At 36.9% G+C, this 23614-nt stretch overlaps 1 protein-coding gene across 1 annotated transcript in view; it reads right to left on the bottom strand.

Annotated features, from left to right (window-relative positions):
- The window catches only part of SDK1 (sidekick cell adhesion molecule 1), a gene marked incomplete at both ends in the record, with an annotated part of 728549 nt that overhangs the window by 463061 nt on the left and 241874 nt on the right, over positions 1-23614 (bottom strand). Inside the window, one exon of the mRNA XM_084251360.1 lies at positions 11790-11949. Within this exon, the coding sequence (XP_084107486.1) occupies positions 11790-11949 (160 nt within the window). The remainder of the gene's footprint in view (positions 1-11789; positions 11950-23614) is intronic.

The following is a 23614-nucleotide window of genomic DNA, read 5'->3' as shown; positions in this document are numbered from 1 at the left end:
TCTCTCCTTGCCCGTAGTGTTTCTTCGGAGAAGTCTGATGTCAGCCTGATTGGTTTTCCTTTGAATGTTATCTGTTTCTTCCCTCTTGCCAGCTTCATTATTTTTTCCTTGTCCTGGATTCTTGGGAGCTTTACTATTATGTGTCTTGCTGTATTTTTCCTTTCGTCGTGGAAGTTTGGTGTTCTTCTTGCTTCTTGTATATCAATTTTCAGCTCCTTCTTCACATTTGGGAAGTTCTCTTCAATTATCTCTTTGAATATTTTCTCTTTTCCTACATCTCTCTCCTCTCCTTCTGGTATTCCTATAACTCTTATATTTCCTTTCCTCATGGAGTCAGATAGTTCCCGAAGTCTTTCTTCGTTCTTTTTCCTTCGTACTTCTCTTTCCTTTTCTGTTTTGGTTCTTTTTATTTCTGTGTCTTCAAGATTACTTATTCGTTCTTCCATTTCATCTATTCTGCTTTCATTGCTTTTCCCAGAATTCTTTAGTTCTTCCATTAATTCTTTGATCTCCTGCATTTCTTTTACTTCCCTCTTTAGGGACTCAATTTCTTTCTTCTGACCATTGTTTTCCCTCTCTAGGGACTCAATTGCATTCTTCTGATCGTTGATTATTTTTCCCTTATCATTGTTTTCCTTTATGACTTCTGTCAATTTTTTAATCACGGCAATTTTAAATTCTCTTTCTGGAAGGCTCAGAAATTCTTCCAAGTTATTGTCTTTGCAATCTGGGGGCTGGCTTTCTTTTTGTGGTGTGCTTTTTCTCTGGAGAGTTGCTAGGTTGCGTGTGGTTCTTCTCCTCCCTACTGTCTGTTTTCTAATTTGCCGTATGCGTTGGGACACTGTGTTGTTGGGACTTGCCGGCCTCTTGGGTGGGCTTCTCTGTTCCCCTCTGGTTCTTCCAGGAGTCATCTGTCAGTTTCAAACAGCCTTTACTGGAGAAAGGTCCCTGTTCTAAAATGCCGATGTGGGGACACACTCCCCTGTGCGCCTGGTCTGCCCCGGCGGTGGGTTCCTGCTCCCCTCTGGGCTTGGACTGCAGGCCAGAGGGGGTCTGGCGTGGGCGAACTTCCCCCGCTCACCTCTGGCTCCTGAGGAAGCCTTCTGCAGGTAGTCTTTATTGAAGAAATGTCCCTGTTCTAAAATGGTGATGTGGGACACACTCCCTGAGCGTCTGGTCTCAGGCACACTCTTCTGCGCGCCTGGTCTGCCCCGGCTGTGGGTGCTCGCTCTCCCTGTGGGCTCAGACTACTTGTTCGGAAGGGGCCCGGTGTGGGCTAACTCCCCAGCTGGCCACTAGCTCCTTCAGTAGCCTGTGCTGGGGTCAAGTCGCTAGGTGGCGCCAGAGATCTCTCCTAGAGCCCTTGGGGAGCTGATTTTCCACCCCGTGGGACAGGGAGCAGAGCGGGGATGGTAGGGTACACCTCAACGGCTTTGGGGTGCTGTGTCTGCCTTGTGCCCCACCGTCGTGGGGAACCCACGCCCCTAATTTCGTGCCCCGGTCTCAGTTCCAAAGCCCTCAGTTCCAGGACGCGGGCTGTAGCTCAGATCAGTGGCGCGGGAATGGCGCCTTTTGAATCCCGCTCCCCTGCCTGGGCGCCTTGTTCCTGCTCACTCAGGGAGGGCCTCTGCCGTCTCCCCGCAAGCCTAGGTCGCAGGCGCGGGGACCTGGGCTGCTGCAATCCGGTCCGGATCCGCGCCACTTTCCAAGCTTACCGGGTGGCCAGGGCTGTGTGCTGGTGCTGGTCTCCTCCTGGGGGGCGGGGTTCTCTTTAATGGCGCCTGGAGCTCACCTCCGCGGCGGATCCTGCAGGGTTCGCCTCAGCTCCCGTTCATGGTGTGTGGTGGCTGAAATAGTTCCTTTCCACTCACAGTCCCATTTGCTGTGTCCGTTTTTCTTGTTGGCTGTTTTGGTTTGTTGTTTCCCTCCTCTCTGCTGGTCGGAGAGTGCCGACTGTGGGCGGGGGAGGGGAGCAGGGTTCTGCGCTTCCCTCCCTTCTGGTCCTCTTTTATGGCAACTTTCTTCTTTGGGCAGTTTGCTGGAGTCGTCCGTTTATCTTCCGTGTCCCGGTTCTCACTGGGACCTGCCGCTTTTCCTCCCTATTAACTTTTTTTAATGGGAGATCTTACTCGCAGCGTCTCCTCGCCGCCATGTTGCTCCGCCCACCCTGTCTTTGAAATCTTTTTCTGGAATTCTGGTTTATGTGATTCTGTTCTCTAGTATGAACAAAGTTTTGGGATCATTCATTCTTCATTCATTCCTAGTTTTCATGATCAAATCACGGCAGAAAAGGAGAAATTCACAACTAGTAAAAGAGGGACACATGATTGGAACGGAAATCTCTTGTAAGGAAATAATGTTCTTCCAAGTCTATAGGAACAGAGTTTCAGAAAGCCCTTAAGAAGACACTGATTGTCAGGGCCAAAATATTTTACTCTATATTTGTTTACTTAATTCTTTATGTTACTAGTGTATATTTAAAAAAGCTTACAATCAGTATATCAAACATTGATGCATGAGGGGAAAATGGAAGTTTCTACACAGCCAAAACTATCCATACTAAGATGCAACACAAAGATGACCTAAATTATGAAGTACTACAATCTAAGCATAAGTGAACTAGAAACAGAGTAAGTTTTCACCTGTCTTAAATGTGGACAATTAGGATACAAATTTTGACATACTGGCTAAAGTTCTTTGCTTAGATTCCAAAATAGTCCTTAGAACCAAAAGGAATTAGTTCTCTAAATCCAAATCATCTCCAATAAAAACTTGCATAAACTCAATGCTAATTTTGTTTCAGAAATTCTCCAGAACACAATCATATCTAGTATGACCACATGCAAATGAAAAGGCAGTCAAAGTAAATTCATAAGTAAATACAAATAATGCACCAATTTGTTGGCAGGATACAAGCATTGGAGAAGGCCATATTAATGTTAGAGATCAAAATCAAATCAGATAGCACAGGTTACATTATATAAGCCTTGGAAGTTAATGTTGATTACTAAGTATTGGAGTAAGATGAGAATAGTCCACCCACTTTTACCTGCCAAAGTTTATTTTCTCCTTTCTATAGACAAAAAGAAAAGGACTTAATGCCTTATAAATGAAAAATTTTACTTTGTTAATTCCAGAGTTCCTAAGTATTGTGTGATATAGAAGAAAGGTCAGAATTAGGTTGAAACCTTTATACTCAGTGTCCAACTATTTACAACTTGGCCATGAGGAAATAAGAAAGTTACCCCAAACCTTCAGCAACTTGGGACTATCATCTGGGACTCTACTTATTTTAGACCAAATAGCAAGACCAGCATGTCTGAGTCAAAATATAACCATTGTTGGGAGTTGGGCAATTCAAAAGAGGACAGGACCAATGAAGTATTAACTAACAGAAAAGAATTACTATAAGCCAAGGTTGGGACCACTGCAGCTGAACATCTTGGGGAACTAAATCCTTTGTGGGACGACATAAATGGGAGTCACACTCAAATAATCTATGAAGGTAGAAATCAATTGGTTACCTTTCACCTAAGAATACATTTTCATTTTCAGAAATACAAAATTTATTTATTTATTTTAAATCAGATATCAATTTTATTTTCAACTTTCACATAATCCTGTATTTTTTTAAATAACTTAATTTTTAATTGTGACAACATCTTAATTAAAAAGACCTTTACTCTTTGTCAGTGAGGGGCTCAGAAGATTAAAAATTAAAAAAAAAAAATGAGTAGTGATGTCTTGCCCATGCTTTAGTGACGAAGTATATTTTAGTGGTTTGCTCAGGGCCTCATGACTAGAGAATATGTCCAAGGATAAATATGAGGAATTTTAACATGCTAACAATATTGTCTTCAGACACATGAATATGGACTCATGGATTATCTGTTCACTTATCTAGGCCTTCTTTAATTTCTGTAAGCAAAGTTTTATAATATTTAATGTAAAGACCTTGGAAATCCTTGTCAGATTTATTACTAAGATTTTTAATGCCATTTAAAATTTTATGCATACACATATAAAATGAACACTATTTTTTGCTATATGTATAAGTGAAGTTTGTATACTGAATTTTGTATACAGGGATAGAATTGATTTTGGTATACTGATCTTGTGTCCTGTAATATTTCTAAACACACATTAATTTTAGCATTTTTTTTGTAAATATTTTGTTCACATATCATATTACCATCAAAAAAGAGAGAAATACTTCTTTCACAATCAGTATGCCTTTTATATTTTTCTTTTCCTCCTTATAGCACTAGTAGCTCTCTACTTGGAATTTTTTAGCTTCTTGTGTTGGTAGTTTGTAGTTTTCATCATAGCATTATTTTTTCAAATATTTTTCCATTTGGGATTCCAATTACACATATATTTGGTCATTTGAAATTGTCCTGTAACTCATTAAAGTGCTTTCCTGTGTTTGATTCCTTCGTTTCTTCTAATCTGCCTTTCATTTTGGATAGTTCTTTTGTTATATCTAAGCTTACTAACATTTTCTGCAATCTACTGATAGTCCCATCCAATGTGCCTTTTATCTCAGACCTCATAGGTTTCATTTTATAAGTTTGATTCCTGCCTTTTAATATCTTTCACATCTGTACTTAACTTCAATCATATGGAATACAGTTATAATGATTCAATGTCTCTGCTAATTCTAACATGTTTCAGCTTTGGCTTGGCTTCAAGTCATTGATTTTTCTCCACATTATGAGTCATACTTGCCTGCCTCTTTGTATTCCTTATAATTTTTGACAATCCTAGAAAATGTGAATTTTATCCTTTTGGGTGCTGGATATTTTTATATTCCTACAAATATTCTTCAGCTTTGTTCTCTGATGCTGTGAAGATAATTGGAAATAGTTTGACTCTCTCTGATCTTGTTTTTTAAGATTTCTTAAGCAGGACAATTGCTGTATTTTATCTGGAGTTAGTAATTCCCTACAACAAACAAACTCAAGACAATTCTGTATATTCTATTCCATAATCCATGAAATAGAGATCAATATACAAAATACCCAATCTATGAGGATGGTTCCCTTCACAGCAATGCCTCAGATTATGGACTTGATTTACTTATCAAAGGAAGTGTGAAAGAGGCACATGACCAGGGGATCCACTAGTCCTGTTATTTACTGAGTCAGCTGGAAGTAGCCACACTAACAAGACAATGGAATTGGGAATATATTTGCCAATATACATATGTTGAAACAATGTGTATAGCTAAAAGGTTAAGACTTAATTGGCCCCAATACTAATGGCTGGTTTGTGTTTCCTGAACTTAAATTCTTTTGGTTCTCAGGGGGAAACATTTCCCACAGAATATAGAGTAAGGAATCCAGGGAATTTATAATTTGCCCTGGTCACTTAGCTCTCTTCACCAGTGGACTAGTAAAGAAAGAAAGGAATTACAATATTGATGGAAATAAATTACTACAATTACCATAAAACAGGAGGGTTGTTGTCATTTGGTGAAGGCAAAGAGAATGTTAGAATACAAGGAATTCAGGAACTCATTGGAGTATGCCCTAGTGCTTCTAAGAGTAGTCACAATTATTGTACCCATGGTATAACAAGGCCATGCCAATAAAAGAAATAAAGAGCTGGCTCTCCTTACCAACAAGAAAATAGACTGAAGTAATGAAAGTTAGAGATATCTAAAATAGGCCAGAGAGGAAGAAGAAAATAAATATTAATTACACTCGGGAGACTTGCTCAAATAGCAAGAAAAATAGCTTGGTGTTCCACTAACTCTTTTGTATAAAGTCTTGTAGAAAGTGTAGCTGACTATCCTCTTGGAAGGGACTCTGATGGATTGGATTTATACTGGTGAAAGTGATGCTGGGGGATTCAAAACATGAATTCGATTTGATTCACTTGTACTCTATTTCAAAAGTTTCTTTTTGGCACTACCGTTTTTGGAGTCACTGTTATGGTTAACAATTCCAGTGTCTTAACTGGCTTCATACTGGTGCACAAACCATGCCTCATACCTATTGGGTCCTGTGCTGGGACTTCTCAGACACCACAGTCAGAATGTTTAGTTATTCATGCTTGAGATAATCAGAAAAAAGGGCTAAATGGCCATGGAGCCAGAGTTCATCAATTGAGTATAAAAGCTATTTATATATTCTTCTTTAACCCTTCAGATGGAGCAATTCTAAGATGCATTTCATGAGGTTTCAGTGGGAAGTTTCCAGTAGGATTGAGTTTCAGCCACCTATAATCACCATCAACTTACGAATGCTCTTGTGTTGGTTTGCACTGTCTGCTTTCCCAGTTTCATTGGCACTGCCTTTGTTCTTGCTGCCTCAGATGACATTTTCAAGCAGACCACCTCATAAATCTTTTTTTCAAGCACCTTCTCCAGAGAATCCAAGATGAGTAAACATAATGAATCTGCTTGATTTGTTGCAAATATTTTCCTGATTAATTCTTTGTAGACGCTGTAAAATTTGGTATGGTTATCTATGATGTGTTTTTGGTCATTTTTTATCCAATGCTTTTTATATACTGTACTTGCATAGTTAGAGATCATTAGTATTTCCATTGTTGTCTTATGGTTTCATTTTTTTAACTTAACTCTTCAATGTATATGAGACATACTTTTATGGCTGGTGTAAAATGAGAATATATTTTGAAGACTGTTATGAAATAATTGTCTTCTTTACTATTGGTTCTAATGTTTACTTGATTATATATATACTTTTTTTTTGCCTATACTATGGTGTAGTTTGAAACTCTCTCCCAGAATTTTTCTGCTTACTTTTATACCACTAATATGATATTTAATTATTATGATACTTTAATATGCTTTAACTCCTAGAACAAAAATGTTCCTTCCAATTATTCACCTAATGCTTTGAATATTTGTTGGTATTCTTTTCTGTTTATATTTCTAGATGTGCTATATAGAACCACTTCATCAATCAAGTTATTCTAAAAAAAATCCTATTGGGATTTTTATGGAAGTTGGGTTAAAACTTCTACAATAATCTTTTATTGAGATATCCTACTTTTCTTCATGTAAGTTCTATTCATATAAATATTCCATGTATTTAATAACTTTTATGGGCACTATGATCATCTTTATCCTTTTATAAGGCATAAGAAATGGTAGCATTTCCCTTAAACATTTTTACTGGAAAGAAAAAAATCCATCAAATTTCTATTGTTATACTGTCATCAATATTGAACCACAGAGACAGATCATTTAAGGAGACTAAGATTTTCAACAATTTATAGTATCCAATAAGTCCTCCTGATATAACAATTAGTGTTGTACCTCACACTAAGAAATATTAGCATATATACATATACTTTGAATGCAATTGCAAAATACTTTCATATCCCAAAGTAGAAAATAATTGAGAATAAATGTTTTCTGGATAAAACAGATATAAATCTGCCAATGACACTTACGCAAACTTTGTTTAATTATTGAACTACTACTATTTTGCCAGCGTACTCGTCTGTGCTTAAACATGGATATATGCATCAATATGAATAAGGGAATATTTGAAACTCACTGACATTCATTGTTTATAATATAAGCAGCAAAAAAAAAATACTATTTTCAGTCAAAGCAGGGAAACATGAATTTATATGATATGCTTCTTATAGGGCTGTTTTTTTTTTCATAATTGACACCAAAGGGAGGGGGAAACAGCTATTAAATTTCAGGTAGGCAATGGCTACCACGTTCATAAAGTAACCATGTTTTTCATTTGAGACTTAGAGCAGTCTCATGAAGGCTAACAGATGACCATTGAATGTGTTTATTTGAAAGAAGTAAATGAAAGAGCAATTTGAAAAAATAGCATGATATTTTTAGAGAGGTTTTATTATCTTGAAACAAATGATGACAAAATACGATGAATTCTTGATAACCCATCTCTGTCTGAGGCCCTCAATAAACAGAACAGTATAACAATATCAAGTCTACCTCAAACTGTTCTTGCCTCAAAGCAGCCCATTTCTTCTTACTGAATTTCTAGTGAAATGGTAGTGAAATATATAACTTACTTTAATGATTCATAAATAGTGAGTCACTCCCTTGGTTTTGATTCAACATAACAACATGGCTTTGTCTTCTTGTGGATTACCCAGACTGTGTTTCAGATTAGTAGGCGAATTTGCTACTGCAAAAAACAACGGAAAAAGTTCCAGCCCCTCGCATATTTTTAAGCTGACACTACTTTGTCATAAGATTAAATAACTGTATATGTAATATCATAGTGTATGTTTTGGTATTTTAAAATAAAAAACTTAACTACAGTTTAAATGTATCCAATGGAATCTAAAAAATACAATGAGTTTATATCTACATTATCCATTTTTTAAAAAATGAATTCTTTAACAAAACTTTCGTATTTTTTAAACGCTCTGAATTTGAATATAAAATCTATTTGCCCCAAAGAATTTTATTCTAACATGACATGCTCTTTTACCTGAAAGATACTTACTGACTACCCATAACATCTCCAATGAAATATATATATATATATATATATATATATATGGCAACTGAAAAATAATTTCCTTTGACCAAATAATTCTAAGTGCCTAAAAAAAAATTTTTCTTCTGGATCATATGCTCGCTGTAATCATTATTACTACAAAGTTAATCAAAACAAAATAAATTTATTATAAAGTTTTACAAACAATGAAGAAAACATATCTCTTAATGAGACAGAAATATTTTTGTCAATTAATTTATAATTCATTGAATGGAAAGTTACTGGTAGAATGAGCAGAACTGGACAGAAATTAACAAAAAAAAGAGAAAGTATTGTCCATATATTTGCAGAGTTACTTTAAGGTGTATGTAGAAGAAATAAACAAGAAGAGGTCAATGAATAGCAGCAAGAAGAGCACTTATACTGAAGTAATAAAAAAAGATGTGGATTTAGATTATCAAATACTCTTTATTTGCAAAAAGTTAATGAAAGTAGCTTCTAAATGACTGTTTGACAAAACATAAAGCACTAACATCCCCATAGAGTATTTTCCTTCTATGTCAAGGTAGAACATGGATTTGAGAGGAGCAAACAAAACCTTTCAGCCCCTCTTCCTCCAGTATGCCACTGAGTCTCCAAATTTCTCCTTGTTTCTGAATGGGGTGAAGTGCTGTTAGCATGTGCTCCATAGAAGACTATTTCTCAACTAGTTTCTTTCTAAAAGTCTTGCATGTTCTCATTCTAATATATGTCAATGGCTAAATTTAGCCACAGAGCACTACACTAAGCTTGCTGCTTGGAATAAAACAAGGTGCCCTTGCCTGTGGTATTTCTGACAGATTTGCTTTGCTCTCATTGAACATTTCTTGAGGCACAATATATTCTTTGGTAATAGTTGGAGAGTGGGGAAGGGAAAGTTTTTAACAAAAAAATGGATATGATTCCTGCTGCCCACCTATATAGCCCTTGAATTAAGAACCCCAACACTGGTTAAGATATTCTATCTCTAGTGTCATATGTTGTCCTTAAAATAAACAAATACAAAAAATGAGAGGGGAGACATCTAAAGTTTTTAAAAAGAGTCCAATATTTTACTCAAGTCCAGTATTTTGAGCTGTGTGTCTGTCTTGCACCACTAAGACAAATTTCCACAGGAAAACTCAAGATGGGGAGGGAAATACCTCGCAAAATGGAGAAATAACACAAAGAAGGTAGAAAGAGAACTGGCAGGTGCCATACAAAAGCATGTTCTCAAGCAGCTCAATTTCAGAAACCACACACATGGAAACAGAAGATCTAGAAACAAATCCTCTACCACTATCCACGGCTGTGTACCCAAGTTTCAGGATGGCCATTATAGACCCGTATTACTACTACTAAAAAGTAGTTCTGGAAGAACAATCTGTATTCTTATAAATCCTATTCCTTTTTCCCCATAGTGCACAAGTCATTAAGACATTTATTTTATTTTTTTTTTTTTAGAAACCTCTGAAGTGGCTTTTACTTATTCTCATTTTACAGATGTGAAAATAAGGTCAAACTGGTCAGAAAACCTTTCCAGAGTCATACAGATAATCAATTGAATAGAAGTATTTGGACTCAAGTCATTTGCCATGAGGGCCTCATTTCTCATATATGATTCTCATTTCTAAATTTGATATTTTCCCTTTCTTAGACCCCTCCTAACAAACCAAAATCCACTGTGGTGTAAACAATAATATATAATATTTACTAGAATTTATTAATGAATTGGTTTGGGGCCTGGAAGTATGCTCTTTTATAAAGACATTAGAGCCTTTTAATACAATACCACAACTGAAGCATGATAATCCCCAGTTTGTGGATATTGAAAGTGGGGCTCTCAGGACACTTACCAAGGTCAGACCTCTAGTGATAATTGGTTTTATTCAAACCTAGCTCTGTCTGATTACTCCCATATAAGAAGATTCCCTAGTAATACAGACTTCAAGAAGTAGACTGAAAAGGGAGATCACAAAGTCATCTCTACAAAGGGCAAGATAATAGACATGATTAAGGCAAGTATAACATTATAAGGTGGAGGGACAAAACTGAGAACCAGCGAGGCTGTGCCTTTAACCAAGGGTAGTGGTAACCAACCAAACAGTCCTCTGTGGGGCCAGGCCTTCTGACTGGTCACATAGGCTGGAAAGACAATTTTTATATAAAACGTCACAATTGTTAAATGCTGACAATCAATAAGAAATATATGTTGTCTTTACACACACACGCGTGCACACACACACAAGTATTTAGATGGTTTTTGAAATACACACAGCCACATTCTGGACAGGCTGAATGGAGTTCATAGATGGCCAGATTTTAACCTCTGAAGCAGATTGTGAGAGGTGGGCTATGCCCCATTTTCAGAAGCTCATTATTCTATTTAAATACCTCTATTTTGTGATCTTATATCTCTGAATCATATACAGTGTTGTAAACCAATGTTGCCTCAAAAAATACAGTATCTCTATGCAATCAATTCCCTCTCTTCATTTAAATGAGAACATGGTATAGCTGACTTATGTTGACTTTGGGGGATCCTGGATTTTTTAGGCCATCACTAATTCTGCATCCTAGTCATAATCACAGCATTTAGTACAATAATCCTCACATAAAATGGAGGCTAAATAGATAAAAACCTGGAAAGATCTTGAGCATTGCAGGGAGCTACTGAGGCTAGCAAGCCTGGTGAAGTCACACCTTAGCTGTAAAGCTGATCTCTAGCTTCCCCCCTCAACCCAGCCTTTGTCTCTGCTCCCAGCATCTAAGTCAGTAATGTAGCCCCAAGCTACAATAAATAAGTTCAATAAATTTTTTTGCTGCTGTGTAAATACTCATAACCCCACTTTTTCTAATTCCAACTTTCTACATTAGCCTAAGAAGTTTTTGTTTACTGCTCAGAGTTCCCAAAGTGACTGATGGAAAAAAAGATCTCTGTTTAAACTTTGTGTGCTCCTTAGGTACAAACAATGCTGGTGGGTGGGGCTGTGGTCATCAGAAAGCAATTTTATCACACTGAAGCTGCTACTTGCATTCCTCTGTAACTATCACTTTTCTGGTCTGGTAATTTCACTAACAAGCTTATTTTCACAAATATAATGATAGACTTCCTAGGGGTAAATATGGCCTATATATCAGAATAGTAAATCACATTCTAATTACATGTTCAAATCTATTCCTTTATTCCTTAGCACATTACAAATTCAATCCAATATTTTCACCTCCTTGCGCTACTATGGCCAATAAGACAAAAAATTCTAAACACATCAACCTGAAATGGAATCTTATTTTCAAGCAATCAATTACTTATATTCGCTGGTATAGGTGGTGAGCTCACTGTCATTGAGCATCCACTTGAACTCCAAAGGCCAGCTCCCTTCAGCAAGGCAAGTGAGAACAAGGCGGTTTCCTTCCAGATGGATCTGTGGTAGGCCTGGCTCCGTTTTAAAATATGGCACAACATCATCTGAAATAGAGAGAGAGGAAGAAACTGAATAAAATACACATGAAAATGGCATTTATCTAATTAATCAATCACTTTTTAAGACTAATTTTAAAAAGTAGACATGATCACTACTTGGCCCAATCAAGCAACAAATAATTCTGAACCTCCTAGAAATATGCTATACCCTAGACATTTCAACAGTCTGAAAGCTCAATGATAACACCATTTGAAAGCCTCTTAAAGGTCTCACTGCCTAAGTAACTTCCATTCATGATCAATACTTGTTTCTCAAAGGGGACGATTGGGCAATCTGTGCCCTCACAAGATGCTGGTTTTAAGTAGCATTCTATTCTCAAAGTACAACCAAGGTATACACAAAGGTTCTAATAGAGAAATTTTCTCATATAAGCTTCAACTGGTAAAACAAAAGAAGTAGTATAATTAAGGTTAACATACAAACATAAATGAACCACAGCCTAGTATTTATTACATACACATACACACACACACACACAATTGTCTCTTTCAGTGACTTTCAGTGTGCTATAGAATTGGAATCTGTGAATATTCATATAATGGAATGTGACACAGAAATGAGAATGAACCAGTCATTGCTACATACAACACATACCACAATGAACCTACAGACAAATGTGGTAGAAGATTATTGGTGCTGTGATGGGGGGCACGGTGTGATAACATATATTTGTAGAGGTGTGAACCTATAACCCTAAAACGTGTGTTATAAATCAACATTATTACCTCAATAGACATATTTAAAACAACAACAAAAAAGTTTATATAATTTGAAAACCAGGAAAACTACTCTGCTAGCAATCGGGATGGGAGATGGAGAAGGCAGGGTGATAACAGGGCAGCTTAGGGAGGGAAAGACAAGATCTATTTCTTGATACAATTACACTGAGATATTTACATTGTAAAAATTCACAGATTTCCCCATAAGATTTGTGCAACTTATATATAAGAACATAGTATACTTAGCTTCTAGTTCTAACTCCACCACTAATTAGCTTCATGACCTTGATCAGGACATGTGGGTTTATGTTTATTCATCAGTAAAATAAACAAAACTGGATAACTTCTCATTTTTCTAGAAAATACCCAAGGTACACCTGCATAATCTGCTTCCTGTCTAGCTTTCAGGCCTTCTACCCAATCTGCTTGCTCACAAACACCCTAGCCACACTCAACTTTTTCACTCTCTATCAGGCTAAGCCCTTTCTGACCTCAGGCCTTCACTTGATCCTTTCCTTCTAGCACAGAGCATGCAGATCATGTTCATTCTTCAAGCTAAATGAGCCTCCTCCCCACCAATACATACTGACAAACCATGACATTTATTTCATTCAGTAATTATCAGATTTTGAAATGAGAGTGTTTATGGATTACACCAGTGCATCCCCATCCTCTAGTTCAATCACTTCTAAATTTCCAGCACCTAGGGCAATACCAGAAACAAACCAGATATGAATAAATACTTGTTTACTGTATAAATATAATAAAAATGATATAAATATTTATAAAAATATTATATAAATATAATAAAAGACATGCTCTGTGCTAGGCAAGTTCTTTGCAGAAGGAAGCCACAGTAAAAGACAGTATTCACTGAGGATTTACTACGTGCTGAGAACTGTCCTAAGGGCTTTATATATACTACCCCATTCAATTCTCACAAAAGCCCTATGGAGCACATGCAATTATGTACCCATTTTACAGATGAACAAAGAGAGGCACAAGGAAACAAAGCAACTTACTCAAGACCACCCATATAGTAAGTAGTAAAATCATGATTTAAAACCCAGATCATCTGCTCCAGAATCTGCCAATCTATGTATTACGATTCTAAATGTCATACCTTTCTCAACAAGGAAAATTTCTTCTCAAGAATCCATATCTTAGTTTTAAATTTTTTATAAGTTTGTGTAATTACTAGAGTTTTAAGTGAAAATTACTATATTTTAGGTAAATTAAGCACCAACTCTCATATTAACAGTGTTAAAATTGAGACTGTATTTTTACATTAAACTCATACATATAGGCAGTCTCTTTTGTATGGATTAGATAGAATGCAGTATTCAATTTATTTTGCCAGTATGCTGATCACTGTATTCCATTACTAGTATATTGGTAATACAATATTACCTCTCTTTTAATAGTATTCATTTTTTTATTCCAATAAGTAAATGTTAAAGTGCATCTGTGAGTGTGGTAAGGGCTATAATAAGGAGATGGCCGGTCAATGAAATGGCATTCAAGAGCGAAGAGCTGGAGGATCAGTGGGCACCCAGGGGCAAAGTCCCTGTGGCAGAAGCAAACATGGCAAGTAACTATGGGAAGTATAAAAAACTGGAAAACAAGTAGGGCTGTAGATGCAGAGAGAGTGAACGGAAGCAGGGTAGGCAAAGGCACAGCCTTGTTTCACATTATCCCTGTGTGACAATCAATGGTGATATTCCACATTCAAAGTGTTCTCATGAGAATAAATTATATGAACACTTTATTTATGGGCCTTCACCAAAAAAGCTGTCAGCATTATGATGACAATGACTTGCTAGTATTATATACAAAAAACAGGACACCTTTGAAGGGTCTGTGTTGTTAAAAGAGCATTCCAGGGGCACCAGGGAGAAGGAATTAAAGAGGGATCAGAGTAGAGGGAGGCCAGTTAGGAGACCACTCAGTGATACAGGCTAAATGATCCAAAAGGTTAGGGTTAGAGTTTTGGTTAATTTTACCAAGGTAACATTACTGATTGTGGTAGTGGACGTGGAGAGAAATACATGGCTTTAAAACAATAATGAGGAGGCACAAAAGTTATATTGATGATGAATACTGGGTGAAGGAGAGGAAGGGGTCAGGAAGGAGTCTTAGATCTCTCACTTGTATAATTTTCTGCTCAATGAATATGTGTTACTTCTGCAATCAGCACTAGGAATACAAAGACAATTAAGACACGGTTGCTGTCTCATAGAGGTTATGGTCTAGGTCTGACGCGGGAACAGAGACAGTAAAGGGTTAGATGCTGGGGTGACCAAAATATGTAACTCAAAGGCAAGAGCAGTCAGTCCTTGCCCTGTTTGTAGAGTTCCACCTGCCTCTGCTGCATGCCACATGTTCCAACCTATAATTTCAAGTGCATTCTTAAGTTTTGATTGTCAACCATGTGTCCAATTTCCCTTTTTGCTAAAATCCTCCACTCTTGTGACCCAAACAGTCTAATAAAGCTGACTTGCAGTGGATATAGCTTTGATACCTTGGAATTTACTGAGCTACAGGCTTTATTAATGTCCTGCCATTTGCACTATATTTAACAATAGAAAAAGAAATGCCACTTCAGATGGTTCCAGTGTCGTACAAGAATGAGTCATAAAAAATACATCTTTTTGAAAGGAAAAAGCGTCAAGATAGATGCTCAAGAATTTGAATTTGGTTTTACAATTGACAGAACATCATCAATTTAAAATATTATGGGATGACTTTGAATTTAAATGACACCATAATTCAATATTTTTACAGAATTCATGCCACTAAACATGCCTATACTATGTACAAATTATGCAAGGCACTGTGATCTGGTAGGAAAAGACATTGTCATAAAGAATAGTTTCACAGAGCTGGCAAGCAAATATCTTACAATCCAAATGATTGTAGAATAGTGGTTAGCACAGATGCTAACATAAGAAAAAGGGAGGGCAAACATGTCAATGCACTGGAATTTTAAGTGCCTAATTTAAAATTATTACCACAGGTATTATAATATAGATTAGCCAATATACTAAATACCATAGTTATATCTCTGATTCTAGTTGTATTTACCATTGAAATACATATAGTAGGTCATGACATTAAAAGAGGACATAAAGGTAGCAAAACCAAAAGCTTTAGGAAGAATGAGAGCAAAAGAGACAAAAAATTAGTATGCAGGTCTACACGGACCCCTACAAAAGCATGAGATCTTTATATATATAAATGGGGACAGAAAAAATTCTGAAAAGATCTATAAAGACAAAAATGATTGAGTTATCTGTGAGATAAGATTATTAAAATTTGACCTAAGGAAATGCAAATGGTCCACTTAACACTCTTTGAGAAGTGTGTGTGTGTGTGTGTGTGTGTTGTGGTATGTGTGTTTTTTGAAAGAAAAATAGACCTCCCCTTCCTCAAGAAAAATGAGCAGACATTTAACTATGTTTCAGTATTCTAACAATGAACATTATAAGACCCTGGAATAAATTACTAAGGAAAACTGTGAAATTTCCATTTTCACATACTTTTAAATGGAACATAAATCATTTATGAAAGAGAGAATTTCGTCTGTCTGGATAATACAGATTTAAGGTCCATCCAAAGGAGAGGAATGGACTTAATGTTCTCTCAAGACAACATCATAATTTTATGATGTAGAAGTCACTTCCCTAAATGGACTTTTAAGGTTTTTAGATATAAAGTAAATGGATTTAACTTTACCTGTCCAATGTGGAGATAATTTTCTGTGCTCATCTAAAAAGGAACCATGACCCATTTGCCACAGTAAAAATCATTTACATGGGGAACAGCTGGAGGAAAAGCTCTGAAGCAGAGCTATGTGCTTTGGTTCGAGGTCTTTCTTTCCACTCTGAAGAGGGATGAACTGCCATGGGTTCTAATTATCCGCTTCACAGTGGAGAATTCAGGACCTATTCCTAGAAACTCCTTAACAGCAAGAACAGGCAGACATTAACTATAGATACCCAAAAGGTCAAGCTTCCAGTTATTTTTGTGCCTCTGTCAATGAGAGACCTTTGGCTAAAATAATGGCAATCTGTTCATCAATTTCCCCTTTTCTCCTCCATTTCAAAGTTACAATAAATAAGGAAATAATAATAAATTTCTACTTAGCAGAGGAATCAACTGTATCAAAAATAAGGGAGTCTGAGCATGGGTCCCCACACGTCTGGAGTGATATGGAAAATCATCGTAATCAGCACCCTCCATCAGGTGAGCGTCCAGCAGCAGGATTAGGAGTCACAGCGTGAATGGAGCAATCAGCTGGAGCAGGACCTTTTATTACTGAACTATGCTTTTTCGACAGCTGAATTTCCCAGGGCAACTAATCTTTTGGTTTAAACCACTAATCTTCCTTTCAAAACTTCTTTTACATCAAATTCAAACATTTTCATGCCCCAAGCTTATGAATTTACCATTAACAGAAAGTTTTATTTTTCAAATCCCAGTGAGAAACAAAGCATGGGGGATTAATGTTTCATTTGTGAACAACTATTCCGGAAAATATGGGTAGAAGATCTTTTTCCAGTAAATATAGTCATTCAAATTTCAGCCCCTAGCAATTTATGTACACCTATTGAAGCCAGGGGTATAATCTGAGAGTGAGGCATGCTTTTTTCTTAAGAGTAACATTAATCTTTTAAAGACAACAGTTAAGCATTTCAAACATACTTCTGAGGTAAAATTTAAATATCTGATTCAGATGTGTTCTACTATCGTTAAATGTGCCACCATGGAAAGGTCACACTGCAGGTTGTAAGACGACCTCCTGAGATAGTTGTCTTAGGACAAGGTTCTCCAAGATACAGGAGTAGCTGATTCCAGCTATAATTTCTGTGACCACCTAATTCGAGTCCTTTCTGATGGTAAAAGTTGAAATTAAGAAGGCAGAAGAGGAGAAGGGCGAGAAAAGGAGAGGGGAGAGGGGTTAAAAAAGAGAAGGCGGGACCTCTCTGGTGGTGCACGTGGTTGAGCACTGCACTGTGAAGCTGCCCGCAGCCTCTGCAGTGCTGGTTCCATCCCCGCAGGCCAGCGAGAATCCCACACGGCATGGCAGACCTCTTCTGTCTCGCCTGCTGCTCCCCACAGCAGTGTATTTCAGTAGATCTGCCTGTTCTGTTCCTGCTCTGTCTCCAGTGAATCCTCTCACCCTCCCGCGCATCTGGCCTGTACCCCGGTTCTTGTATAAAAATAAATGAATCTTTCAAAAAAAAAGAGAAGTTGGATGAGCAGAAGGGAGAAAGGGAAAAAAGGGGGGAGGGAGCAAGGGAGGAAGCCATTGATATGCCTTCATTCTCAAACTAGATAATTATCGCTCCAATAAAATTGGTTCAATCATCACAACGAATTCTCAAGCTTCATTCTCCTAGCTTATAAATATGTTCCAGTGACAGACTGTCAAATATAGTACAATGTACAATCATGTTCTGAGGGTCTGAAAAAAATCAGCCAACTTCTTTGTATGTCACTTTATATATTTTTACTACTGCCTTGTATAATAAATGATTATCAGAACGTGAAGGTGCAAGATCATGATATTAATTGTACTCATAATCCACAAAACTCACTTGCTATGATGACTACAACTAGGTTTTTTCTTGCTGTACACTCCCTCTCAAGCCTTTCTGATGGGGTCTGACTGGCAGGTGAGTTGAAAGTTGAGCCACCACAGCATCTGCCCCACAGCCACAAGCGCCTCACCACCTTCAAGGTTTCGCAGCGCTCCCACAGGAGAGCAGCCATGGTGCGGTGCATGCACAGGTCCTGCTCCACAGTTAAAAGGCACTTCATATATATACACAATGGAATATTACTCAGCAATCAAAAAAGATAAACTCATACCATTTGCAGCAACATGGCTGGAGCTGGAAGGGATCATGCTCAGCAAAAGAAGCCAGAAAGAAAAAGATCTGATGGTTTCACTTATAGGAGAAATGTAGAGGATCCAAATAAGGGATCAGGGGAAAAAAAGTAATTATAATAAAGTGAAAATCAAAATCCACAGGCAACTATAAACCGGAGACATTCTGCAGGGGAGGGAAGAGCATAAAGGACTATGGTGATGGTTCACTGATGAATGGGTAGTGGGAATTTCATGGGGACTATAACTGAGATGAAAATGTATACATTGTACAAAAGTGGAAAATGATGTAAAAATATAGAAAATAAAATGATAAAAATCTTTAAAAATAAATAAAATCAACATTTAACAATCAAAAAAAAAAAAAAGGCACTTCATTCCTCTAGCCCTCATTTGCCAGGTGAATCCTGCTGAGGAGCTCGAGATCCAGGAAGCGAGAGACTGGTCAACAGGCCAAGGGCAAAAGGGAGACTGGCAGGAAGCCATTGCTTGAGAAGGCTTTCAAAGGTCTCCCATGGCTGAGGTCTCCACGTCTCAGTCAGAGCAGGAGCTGAGGGGGCAGCAGTGCCCAGGAGCCCAGGGTACCCTGCAAGAAGCAGGCTTCACAGGGACTCAGCTACCAAGTGTTTGCAAAAATGCAATGATTCAGACACACTTCTGAATGCTGCTTCAACTATACAGGGGCTTGAAAAGTTTTTGAAGGCTTATTAAAAAACTGTCCCCTTCCTATGACAAAGGAATTTTTTTTTTTTTAGATTAAATGTACTCCTCCACATTAACAAAGAAGCGCACCTTTGTGAGCCAGTGTGCCTATAGGAAGGCACCTTAGAAGGTTAGCATATTGCAGGACTGCCACCCCCATTCCCCTACCACACATGCACCCCACACCCCTGGGGGAGATCTCTGAGGATCAGGACCAGCCTGGCAGGGATGGTAGGGACATTAAGCCTGATTATGGACAGAGTATGGAGATCCAGGGATCAGCACACCTGAGCTGTAGGAACAAGAAAAAGACAGAAGATGTACAACCCTCTTCCAAGTGTATGTCTTGTCTTTTCAGGAGGGAACCAAAATCAGAAGGGAGAGAACAAATCAAAGCTTGCATAGCTTCTTCCTAGATCTCACCATAAAACCATCATCTGTGCTCAAAAGTTGACTAGAAAATCTGGGGGATTTCTCTAAGTAAAGTAGTACATCTGCAGGATTCTCTGGATATTTGGATCTGTGCATGTGAAAATAGGGAAAGCAGGAGGGTTCCTCAGATTCCCATTAAACAGCACTGTGAACAGCTTGCCAATGCATTCAGCCAGTGGGGAAGTCAAACTGATTATCTCTGTTTTCTCTGAAATCAATGAGAATTAACAGCATATTTACGGGAACTCATGGGGTAAACCTACCCTTCCAATATTTTCCCCCAAGAAACCATTTGAGCTTTCAGTGAGATTAATCTACAATGAAGCTGATGGTGGACCATAAATGGTTGTATTTATGTACTGGTTTGATCCTGCACTGTGTTCATCTATTTCAGCATATAAATTAATAATAAGAAGAGGCAGTGGGATAAAAGCAATTACCCTATTTTTCTAAACTGAAATAAGCTTCCAGCTCTCCAATATTTTATTTCAAAGTAGAATGGAACTAAATTGTCATTTCTATGGTTTGTAGTAAAAACATATGACCAACCAAAATAAGAAGAGAGTTATCAGAAAGAACCAACATTTTTCTTGCATATGGTACAATAGTTCTTTCAAACATTCTTTCAAATAACCCTAAAAGTCCAACTCACATTAAATAAATGGCCAAAAAAACAAACAAAAAATGAACTCATATTTGATTTACTTTCCCTGCTCAGATGTTTACTGGTAAGTTTATATCACATATTTAATGACATAAAAATTGGAATTCTAAAGATTCCTAAATGTTGAAGATTTAATTTTAGACCTCAAAAATTACATGTGAAAAGAACTTCCTATAGATATCTAAGTTCAAGTAGATTTGACCTTTGATTTTAGCAAAATTAAAGTCAAAAAAGGTTTCTCAAAGAGAAATACGCGTACATCATGGTAACTCAGAGCAAGAATAGGAAGCCAGACCTCCTGGGTTCAAATCCTAGTTCCATATCTTACCAGCTTTGCAATGTGGGGTAACTCAACCTCCTCTGCTTGGACTTCGCAAACAACCAAGTAATAAAAACAACTTTTTTTAGAGCAAATATTCTCAGGCTTTTTGGTCTCAGGAAACTTTTGTGACTTTTTAAAAAGTTATTGCTTACTCTCAAATCTTGTTTATATGGGTTATATCATTCTGTATTCATCACATTAAAAAGTAAAACTAAGAACTTTAAAATATTTATTAACATTAACACTGTAGTTATTATGTTATCACAAAAGACCTTTATGAAAAACAACTTTATTACTCAAAAATATTATTGAAAAGATTTGCATTGTTTTATATTAATTCAGATTTCTTCAATGTCTGACTTGATAAAAGACAATTAGATTCTCACATTTGCTTTTGCATTTAATCTCCTGAAATTATGTTGTTTCGGTTGAAGGATATGAAAAAAAATCCAATCTCCTATAGTCATGTGGTCAGAAAAGGAAGGGAGATTTTAATAACCTTTTCAAATAATTGTGAATATTCTTGATACTACACCAAAACAGAACAAGAAACAGTTTCATGAAGTTAGTTTCAACATGGCATCTGAAAGTCTATCAGTGAAATTCTGGTGTTTTCCTCCATTAAAATCTTTTGACCTATCTTGCACTTTTAATGGACCTGTTACACATGGATGACATTGTTGGTGCACTGTGTTGTGTAACTCTTCTAAATGTTGACATATTTCATTATATGTTATAAAAAAATATGTTATCCCATCCAAAAAGTACTTAAGTAATGGGAAACTGTTGAGTTCATGGTGACATATACAAGATATCCAAAGTTCTAGTTTTTACTTAATAGCTCATTTTTATTAGCAACAAATATTGTGAATTGTCTTTGCTGACATGGGACTCATTTTGATCATTTTCAATAAACTGCTGTCAAATGCCAAGTCCGAACTACCATAGTCTGTTAGTCACTACTTCAAGTGAAAATAGGGTACTGGGGGGGGGGGTAAACTATTGAGTTCACAACTCAGTCTCACAAGATGTGGCCTAGAAACACCACCATACTTCAGAATACATTTGAAGTATTTCGTGTAGTGGAATTTTTTTGATGCAGACTACATAAAAGACATTTATTAGAGTTAAAACTTAGTAAAATTAGTAATGTTTATCACTTCATCAAGGATATTCTAAAGGACAAAGGATATGCTTGAGGTTCAGGAGTCTTCTCATGATTGTTTCTGTATCATCAGTAAAATCTCAACACAGGGGAAAGAGAAAATATCTCATGAAATGTGTTTGACCTAGTGGATTCCCTGAAAGTGTCTCAGATCACACTTTGAGAATGGCCACCAGTGAGTTGTTACAAGGATTAAATTAGTCAATGCGTTCAAAGTGCTTAGAACGATGTTGGTTAGGGAAGCATAATATATGTCTCATCAGACTTCATTAAAACATAGAGTCATTGTAGAAATGAGGCTACCAGAATACCGAAGGCTGAGAGCAAAGAATGGAGGGGCCCAGTGGACTCTGGTAGAGGACTATCAGTGCCTTGATGGTGGGTGTGGAGCAGTAACATACATCTGAAGGGATGTGATCCTATACCTCTGCATCATATATAGTGTAGCAAATCAATGTTGCCTCAATAAAAAATAAAGTGTGAACAAAAGAAAAATCATACAGACACTGGATGAAATTACATCTTCCTATAGAATGCTGAATCTTGTGCTTCATTTAAAGTACTTTTATTTTTTGGCTTTCTTTTAAAAAGTATACATAAATCAGGTAATAGTCTTAAATGTAGATAATTATTAAGTTAAAGAAATTGTTCAATTTAAAAAAATGGGTTACAAAGTCAACAGGCAAAAGTCAGTAGCCTTCCTATACACAAACAATAAATCTGAAGAAGAAGAAATCAAAAAAAACATCCCTTTTTTTATTGAAACAAAAAAAATCAAATATTTGGGAATAAATCTAACAAAAGAGGTAAAGGACCTATACAAAGAAAACTATAAATCACTGTTAAAAGAAATAGAAGAAGACACAAAGAAATGGAAAGACATCCCCTGCTCATGGATTGGAAGAATAAACATTATTAAAATGGCCATCCTTCCAAAAGCAATATACAGATTCAATGCTATTCCAATCAAAATTTCAATGTCATTCTTCAAAGAAATAGAACAATTATTGATGAAATTCATATGGAATCACAAAAAACCCTGAATAGCCAAAGCTCTCCTGAAAAAAAAAAAAGAAGGGAATGGAGGCATCACACTCCCAGACTTCAAACTATACTACAAAGCCATAATCATCAAAACTGCATGGTATTAGAACAAGAACAGACATACAGACCAATGGAATCGAATAGAAAATCCAGAAATAAACCCACAGATTTATGGTCAACTAATCTTTGACAAAGGAGCAAAGACTATGCATTGGAGCAAAGAAAGTTTGTTCAATAAATGGTGCTGGGAAAACTGGGTCGCTACATGCAAAAGAATGAAGCTTGACCACTACCTCACACCATACACAAAAATCAACTCAAAATGGATTAAAGAACTAGACATAAGACCTGAAACCATAAAATACATAGAAGGAAATATAGGCGAAACACTACGTGATTTGCACAACAAAGACATCTTTACAGACACATCACCCAAAGCAGTGATAGTGAAGGCAAAGATAAACAGCTGGGACTACATCAAATTAAAGAGCTTCTGCACAGCAAAAGAGACAATAACAAAAACAAAGAGAAACCCCACCAACTGGGAGAACATTTTTGCACCCAACACTAATGATAAAGGACTGATCACAAAAATCTGCAAAGAGCTGATGAGACTCAACAACAACAAAGAAAATAATCCAGTCAAAAAATGGGCAGAAGAGCTAAAAAGAAACTTCTCTGAAGAGGAAATGCAAATGGCCAACAGGC

The sequence above is a fragment of the Talpa europaea genome (genome assembly GCF_964194135.1).
Source record: "Talpa europaea genome assembly, chromosome: 12".
In the NCBI taxonomy this organism is placed as follows: Eukaryota; Metazoa; Chordata; class Mammalia; order Eulipotyphla; family Talpidae; genus Talpa; species Talpa europaea.
Note: the sequence above shows the minus strand (reverse complement) of the source record. Positions and strands in the feature narration are given on the sequence as shown.